The following is a 9,264-nucleotide window of genomic DNA, read 5'->3' as shown; positions in this document are numbered from 1 at the left end:
TTACCCTACTCACGCTCTGTCTCTTTCTCTTTCTCAAAAATAAATAAACATTAAAAAATTTTTAAATAAAAAGAATCAAAAGTCATAAAGCAAAACACTTTCTTCTAATCAGATCCCTTTATGAGATAAATCTTCTGAATTTGAAATATAATGACAAGAAGAAGAGTTCTAATTATGGAATAAAAATTAAAACATAGTATCATAAGCGTCAAATTAGTTTATGTAGGAACTATACAATCTATATGTAGGAACTATAGTTTATGTAGGAACTATACAATCTATAACTACAAGTAATCAATCCTTCATTTTCATAACAGAAAGTGAGATATAAAATGGACAAAATCCTCTCGCCACTGTAAAAAGTTTTCTATTTCTTAGTTGTATTTATATTATTAGAATATTAAATTCAAAACTGTGTTTCCTAGAGAATGTTCTATGAAGCCCATTGAGGGTTTTTTTTTCTTCTTTTCAGTATAGTTGCCATACAAATGCACAATGTTGCATTAGTTTCAAGTGTACAACATAGTGATTCAACAACTCTATACCTTATGCTCTGCTCACCACAAGTGTAGCCACCATCTGTCACAAGACAATGCTGCAAAGCCCATTCGTTTTGATTAAGAGAATGGACTCTGGCATTATATGGGTGAATTTGAAGTCTGGTTGCATCCTACCTTCCTGATATTGGGCAAGTTACTTAACCCCTCTATGCCTCTGCCTCTTTAAGCAACATGTGAACAATAACAGTGCCTATTTCATTTAGAATGCAATAAAATGAGAGGCACCCGGGTGGCTCAGTCAGTTAAGCATCCCACTTTGACTTAGATCTCACCATTGGTAAGTTCGAGCCCCACATCAGGATCTCTGCTGTCAGCTCAGGGTCTGCTTTGGATCCTCTGTCTCCCTCTCTCTCTGCCCTTCCCCCCCCCCCAGCATTCTCATGCACTCACTCACTCTCTCTCTTGCAAAAATAATCATTAAAAAATTTATAGAATGCAATAAAATGAAATTACGTGGGGAAAGCCATTAACAGGGTGGTTCACACATAATAAATGTTCCAAACTTGTTAACAGTAAAAAATAGTTTCAAATAATCAGGACTCTCCACTCTGCATAGCTATGCTCATTCCTGCTAAAATAGAAACGTTGGTAAAGGAAGAACTGAACTTCCCATAATAAGACTGCAAAATACCATTACTTGTTTTTTTTTTTTTTTTTTTTTTTTTTGCTTTATTTATTTTTCAGAAGAGAGAGAGAGAGAGAGAGCATGAGCTGGAGTGGGTGGGGGCAGTGCAGAGAAAGAGGGAGGCACAGAATCGGAAGCAGGCTCCAGGCTCTGAGCCATCAGCACAGAGTCCGACCAGGGCTTGAACTCACGAACTAGAAGATCATGACCTGAGCTGAAGTCGGACACTTAACTGACTGAGCTACCCAGGCGCCCCTACCATTAATTGTTAATAAAGAGAACATATCAGTTTCAGAAAGGAAAATAATCAAAGGAAGTTATCTCTGAGGATGCTTTCATATATTAAATAGGATTTGAGTTAGGCTTTCACATTTAATTTTTCTCCTGTATTTACATACACAAGTCTACTTCACTTATTTGCTTAAAGTACAGAACCCTGGAACAGATGGGGGAAAAAACTAAAAATGAAAGCCCATTAAATTAGAATGTTTTTTAAAAATTTTTCCAGGTTTTGCTGCTGGTTTAGATCTATACAGCAGGAAGAGTTCACTAATTTCAAACTCAGTTTTCCTGCCAGAACACTACCCTGTACATTCATTCTCTCCCCCATTAGATTAAGAAAAGATTATTTCAGGGCAGGACAGAAGATGAGCAAAGTTCAAAAGAAAGAAAAAGGATGTATGTTAAAATCATAATAATGAATACAATAAGTATGATCATTATCATAAAAATGCTTAATCAAACTATCACTTATTTTAAGTACAGTGATTAAACTATGTTACTTCATCCACAAACAACCCTTCAAGCTACATGATATCATTACAGCCTATATTTCCAACCAAGGAAAGTTGAGCTCTGATCCTTTATTTTATTTTTTTTTTTTTTAATTTTTTTTTCAACGTTTATTTATTTTTGGGACAGAGAGAGACAGAGCATGAACGGGGGAGGGTCAGAGAGAGAGGGAGACACAGAATCGGAAACAGGCTCCAGGCTCCGAGCCATCAGCCCAGAGCCCGACGCGGGGCTCGAACTCACGGACCGCGAGATCGTGACCTGGCTGAAGTCGGACGCTTAACCGACTGCGCCACCCAGGCGCCCCGAGCTCTGATCCTTTAAATAAAGACATATCACCAGACTATATCAAATTTGAATTGTAGGGCACTCAATATCAAGTTCTTTTTTCAGTGAACTTGAATCTAGTTGATTACAGCTTGCTGAAATCAATGGGAAATCATTTTTGCCATTACCTGTGAGGAAGTATTTAAAAACCATTCACCCATGTAAGCCCTTGACTAGCTACTGGAATATGAAACTGAATAAGCACACGAGGGCATCTTGTTCCTAGAGTGTTTTATTTATTTTTTTCTTAAAAGTAAAAATAATGCAATGATTCTATGATACCTCAAAATCTGATGAGCTCTCACATTGGATGTCACTTCCTTAAGAAATTGTTGGGGCACCTGGGTGGCTCAGTTGGTTAAGCATCCGAATTCGGCTCAGGTCATGATCTCACGGTTCGTGAGATCGAGCCCCGCATCAGGCTCTGTGCTGACAGCTCAGAGCCTGGAGCCTGCTTTGGATTCTGTGTCTCCCTCCTTCTCTGCCCCTCCCCTGCTCATGCTCTGTCTCTCTCTGTCTCAAAAATAAAAACATGGGCACCTGGGTGCCTCAGTTGGCTGAGCGTCCAACTTCGGCTCAGGTCATGATCTCGCAGTTCATGAGATCAAGCCCTGCATCAGGATCTGGTGCTGACAGCTTGGGGCCTGGAGCCTGCTTCAGATTCTGTGTCCCTCTTTCTCTCTGCCTCACCCCTGCTTGTGCTCTGTCTCTGTCTTTCAAAAATGAATGGACATAATTTTTTTTATTTAAAAAATATAAATAAACAAAACCATTAAAAACATTTTTAAGAAATTGTCTTTCACTCTCCTAACACCTCATACTTCTCTCTACATAGATTGCACATTCCCAGGAACACCTGACTGCTGACTTCTGTAGGCTCTGTACAGACGGAAACTGAGCTCATGTTATTTACCATTAGTATCCTCAGTATACTTTGTATTGAATACACTCAGGATTTATTCATAATAAACCACACACACACACACACACTATTATATATATATATATATATATATATATATATATATATATTTGTTCCTGTGTATATTTGTTCCTGTATATATTTGTTCCTATATAATATATGTTCATCAAACATATCTGGGTCACTGAAAATTCAATTCTTTTTCCATTGCAATTTTTTCTGAGGAACTTCTGGAGAAAGAAATATATAAGAAAGATGATATCAAATCATGAAACTTTTGAGAAGATATAAAACGGGGGAGATAACTGCCAAAGTTGTGAAAAGAGGAGAAAACAAAGAAAGAGAGATCAACAAAACAAAGGTAGAGATGATGGCAAGAGAGGATGTGGGGAGCATGTGCTCAGTCCCAGTTTATAGAACATATTATTTGAACTGAAACGTCCAGGTCCTTGTCCCTCCTCTTGACCGCTCTGAGCCATAAACAGAGAGGAACCAGGAGAGGGCTTTTATCTTCAGGGTATGCCGTGAAAAATTAAAGTCAAAATAGAGGATTCACTGAACTAAGGAGGGAGGCACTGAGGACGTGTGAAAAGTCAGATAGGCCAAGCATAAATTGTAAATTGCTTCAGTCTTGTGGGATCTGTCCGAGGTGGGAGGAGCCGGGTCTTAAAAGAAGAAAGGGGGGTTGTATTGGAGGAAAAGCAAGGCAAATTTGGAGTCTGAGAAACTGAGGAAGAGACTCAAAACTCATGGCAATACGGGTCTCGGAGTCTGTGACCATCTACGTAAAAGGTCACAGTCTGGCATTAATGAAGGCTAGCTGAAAATCACAAAAAGTGATGCGGTGTCTCTGGATGCAGGTTGGTGGCAGAGAGAGCAAACTTAGGTGGTCTAAAAATGCTTACTTACTGAAGAAGCGGGGTAGAATCCATCTACAGCGCATTTAGTGCTGTGCTTCCCAGTGGTTAGTCAGCTGTAGATATTTAGAAGACAGCTGACCCCTTGAATTACAGTTTGAACCGCATGGGTCCACTCGTTCACTGTATGTGGGGTTTTTTTGCAGTAGATGCTATAAATGTGTTTTCTTTTTCTTCTGATTTTATTTCTCTAGCTTACTTTATTTTTTAAAATACTTATTTATTTTTGAGAGACAGACAGAGAGTATGCGCGAGGGGGAGAGGCAGAGAGACAGGGAGACATAGACTATGATGCAGGCTCCAGGATCTGAGATGTCAGCACAGAGCCCGACGCAGGGCTTGAACTCACAAACCATGAAACCATGGCCTGAGCCAAAGTCAGACGCTCAACCAACTGAGCCACCCAGGCGTCCCTCTCTAGATTACTTTATTGTATGACTACAGTATATAATACCTATAACATACAAAACATGAGCTAATTGACTGTTTATGTTAGTAACTAAGTTGTGAGGGAGTCAAAAGTTATACCCAGATTTTTGACTGCCTGGGATGGGATTGGTGCATTTTTCAAGGGTCAACTGTATATATTCATAATACACAGTATTTATTCAAAGTAAGCTATAATATATATTAAAAATATGTATCGATTAATATGTTTATAATTTATATGAAAAGTATATTGTATATTAATTATATATTCAGAAACGCATCCTTAGAGGTAAAAGTAAGGTATACAAAAACAGATTTCACATTTTGTCTGGCATTAGATGTGTCAACCCCAAGATCAAATTCCCTCACACCTTTTATTTTCCATTTTCCTTGTTTAATTACTCCATAAAAGCCCTAAACTTATCTGATTATTCCTAAAGTCCTAACATTTGGAATATAAACAGAATTATTAAGATTTTGGAGAGGGGCATGGTAGGGTTAAGGACGTATTACATCAAAATCTTATATAATTTATTTTACATTCCGAACATATGACAGTTACTATGTATGGTACATGATTTCTAACACAACTGTATATGGTATGTTAAATGAAGTCTTTTTCTCTGATGGAATCTGGGCAATATTCCCTATTTTCCTGATCAGATTCTAAGTCTCTTTCCCAGTTAGCGAGCAGCCAAGACTGACCTGAGGCAGGGCCTGGCTATGCAGTCCTACTGACCACCTTGCCCTGTGGTTATCTGAGATGGAGTTCACAGAGGAAACGTCAAACCAAACACGAAAGAATCATACAAATTGACTGGAAGTTAGAAGGTGCTAGGCAGGGACACCTGGGTGGCTCAGTCGGTTAAGCATCCAACTACAGCTCAGGTCATGATCTCGTGGTTTGCAGGGTCTAGCCCCACATTGGGGCCTCTGCTTTCAACATGGAGACCACTTCAGATTTTCTGTCCCCCTTGCTCTCTGCCCCTCCCCCGTTTATGTGTGTTCTCTCTCTCTCACTGTCTCTCTCTCAATAATAAATAAACATTAAAAAAAGAAGGTGTTAGGCAGAAAAAATACAAATAAAGTATGTAGATACCAGATCAATCAGGAAAGAGACACATTCCTCATTAGAGAACGTCCTGTGTTAATTAGTGCAGTTCTTATCCTAAGAATAGGCTACCTGATGCCTTTTGTTTTTATTTTATTGTTGTTTATTTTGCAGTGTTATCCATTTATATATGTTATTAACAGCAGCAGGAAGATTAGTGTTTAAGATTACTTTCTGTTTTTATATACTGGAATTTGGAGATGTTGGATTTGAAATATATCACCAACAATAGAAAACAAAAAACAGAAAAAACTGGATATCTATCCTGTGTCAGTGGATTTGAAATCATCTATTTAATATGTCCCATTCTGCAATGGGCCCAGCAGTTGAAGAGAATTCTAAGCCTTGAAATCATTTTCTTTGTAGATGGAATCTAAAGGACAATATCCTCCACGAGGGAATCACACTACATTAATGGATTTCATCCTGCTTGGCTTTTCTGATGTTCCTGACCTCCAAGAGTTTCTTTTTGGGGTGTTTTTGATAATTTATGTGATTATTCTGATGGGAAATAGCCTCATTATCATAATAACCCAGATTGATCCCTCCCTCCGGACTCCCATGTATTTTTTCCTTGGGAACTTTTCTTCCTTGGAAATATGTTATGTGTCAGTCACTGTCCCCAGATTATTAACAGATCTTTGTAGACAAAGTAGAAGCATTTCCTTTCTGGCCTGTGCTACACAAATGTATTTCTTTCTGGTCTTTGGAGCCACCGAGTGCTTTATTTTGACTGCAATGGCTTACGACAGGTATGTCGCCATTTGCAACCCCTTACTCTACCCTCTCATCATGAACAGTAGGCTGTGTATCCAATTGGCAGCTGGCTGTTGGATCACTGGAATTCCAGTACACATAGGGTTCACTTACCTAATCTTCTCTCTACCCTTCTGCGGGTCCAATCAGTTGAATCACTTTTTCTGTGACATACCTCCAATACTTAAGCTTGCCTGTGGGGATACTTTTACGATTGAGATATTGGTTTATACAGTTGCTGTTCTAGTTGTCACTATTCCTTTTATGTTGATTCTCGGATCTTATGTGAAAATAATCTCAACCATCCTGAAGCTGCCATCAGCCGCTGGGCGAGCCAAGGCATTCTCTACGTGTTCTTCCCACCTTGTGGTTGTGGCTTTATTCTTTGGATCAGGCATCATTTCGTATTTGAGACCAAAGTCCAGCCATTCAACAGGAATGGACAAAGTTCTTTCTCTCTTTTACAGCATTGTGACACCAATGTTTAATCCCATAATATATTGTCTGAGAAACAAAGATGTTTTGGTGGCACTCAAAAAATTCTTACCAAAATGGATTGTAATATGACTCAAAAACATAGCTTTGTAAAATCTATTTTCTTATTTATCACAGTCTCCATCCATTCATGTTGTTTCGTCTCCAATTTTTCCAGGACTCTTAATTATTCTATTGAAATGTTGCCATATTCTTGTCTCATATTAAATAAACTCAGCAGTTATTTTTTAATGTTTATTTATTTATTTTGAGAGATAGAGAGAGAGAGAGAGAGAGACAGCATGAGTGGTGGACAGGCAGAGAGAGAGAGGCAAAGAGAGAATCCCAAACAGGCTCTGTGCTGTCAGCCCCAGAACCTGATGCTGGGTTCAAACTCATGAACCATGAGATCATGACTTGACCCAAAATCGAGAGTCTGACACTTAACCTACTGAGCCAACTAGGTGCCCCACAGTTGTTATTTTTAAACAGTATATTAATCCCACATTTAATCCAAAGTATTGAAATATTTAAAACAACACATAGGAGTTAATAAAGGTGCTGTTGCTGCTGCTTTTTGGTAAGATTCCAGAATATGGCCAACATTTTCTGTTTCACAGAAAGATTATTCATTTTTCTATCTCCAGTCCCAACATATTATATGAAAAATATGAGACATCTAGTTAACTTTGTTACATGGAAAGGATGACAAATAATAAAAGTTGAACTACTGATATTTTATCTGCTCATGATTAGTAATCACCTTCTAATCAGGTGAGGTCATGTAAAGAAAGGAAGGATTTGAATCCAATGGTACTAAGTACAGTTGACGTGTTACAGATAATTCACATTCAATCTGTTTTTTATTGGTGAGTCATCAGCTATTCCCTAAAGCTGAATTCACATATGGAAAAGGGGGCCACATTATCTCCTTTCCAGGATCCAGTCTTCCTCCAGAATGTTACCTAATCTACTTTACTTTTGTCATGTTAATTAGAAGACTTGGTGGTAATTTGGACATATAGATTTTAAATGTATAGAAATGATGCAAATGTGGGGAGAAAGAGATAACAGTTTTGGGTAATTGAAATGAGTTTTATATAAAACTATCAAAATGTTAGCTCTGGTGGGGCACCTGGGTGGCTCAGTTGGTTAAGCATTCAACTGCAGCTCTTGTCATGATCTCATGGCTCCAGAGTTCGACCCCCACGTTGGGCTCTGTGCTGACAGCTCAGAGCCTGGACCCTGCTTTGGATTCTGTGTCTCCCTCTCTCTCTGCCCCTCCCCGACTCGTGCTCTGTCTCTGTCTCTCAAAAATAAATAAACGTTAAAAAAAATGTTAGTTCTGGGCTGTGTGAGTTACATTTCTTATCTCTTCCTCCCTTCTTGAAGTAGAAATCAGCAATTTCCCTCCTTTCTTTTTTTAAAAGAAACTTTCCAGTGTCTTAATGACAAAGAAATAGCTGTGTAGGAAGACAGGAAAGAGTAAATCTGAACATTAAAGAAGCAAAATTTGATAAAACTCCTATTAGTCAATACTGTTCTTCCCATATCTGTTTCCTCCACACCATTCCGGATTCTGTAAACCTCTGGGCACCAACCATTCCAGGCCCTTGGGTATTCCCAGCAGGCCTCCCATAATATTCCTTTGAAAATACAGAATACCTTCACTCCCCCCTTCACCTTCTCCATTACCATACTGCATTTCTCACCAGAGTTCTTTAGAAGGAATAAAAGAGAATATATAACACAACTTCCCTATGATTCCTCCCTGGCATAGAACTTCAACTTAAAGGAAAAAAAGAAAAGAAAAGAAAAGAAAAACAAATGCTAAGAAACAATTATCAAGGTCATCATCGTATAATTTTAACAAAGCTGGGTCACATTTTGGTAACTCTCACAATATTTCAACCTTTTTCATTATTATTACACTTGTTATGGTGATCTGTGGTCAGCGATCTTTGATATCTTGGGGTTCCATGACTGCACTCATGTAAGAAGACAAGTTTAACCAATGAATGTACTGTGTATTCTGAAAACTCCACCGACTGGTCGTTCACGTCTCTCTCTTCCTCTCCTCAGGCCTCCCTATTCCCTGAGACACAAGAACAGTGAAATTAAGCCAGTTGATAATCCTACAATGGCCTCTAAGTGTTCAAGTGAAAAAAAAAATCACACTTTAAATAGAAAGCTTAGAAATGATTCAGCTTAGTGAGGAAGGTGTGCTTAATGCCAAAAATAGGCTGACAGGTAGGCCTCTTGTACCAAACAGCCAAGTTTGTAAATGCAAAAGAGAAGTTCTTAAAGGAAATTAAAAGTGTTTCTCCATTGAACCCAGAAATGATAAGAAA

General features: G+C 38.5%; 1 protein-coding gene across 1 annotated transcript; it reads left to right on the top strand.

Annotated features, from left to right (window-relative positions):
* The first annotated feature begins 6,049 nt into the window (after positions 1-6,049).
* On the top strand, positions 6,050-7,006 carry LOC123602665 (olfactory receptor 10AG1-like). Its single transcript, XM_045487128.1, has one exon. The coding sequence runs from the start codon at positions 6,050-6,052 to the stop codon at positions 7,004-7,006; it is 957 nt and encodes a 318-aa protein (XP_045343084.1).
* Positions 7,007-9,264: the final 2,258 nt, after the last annotated feature.

The sequence above is a fragment of the Leopardus geoffroyi genome, chromosome D1 (genome assembly GCF_018350155.1).
Source record: "Leopardus geoffroyi isolate Oge1 chromosome D1, O.geoffroyi_Oge1_pat1.0, whole genome shotgun sequence".
NCBI classification, from domain to species: Eukaryota; Metazoa; Chordata; class Mammalia; order Carnivora; family Felidae; genus Leopardus; species Leopardus geoffroyi.
Note: the sequence above shows the minus strand (reverse complement) of the source record. Positions and strands in the feature narration are given on the sequence as shown.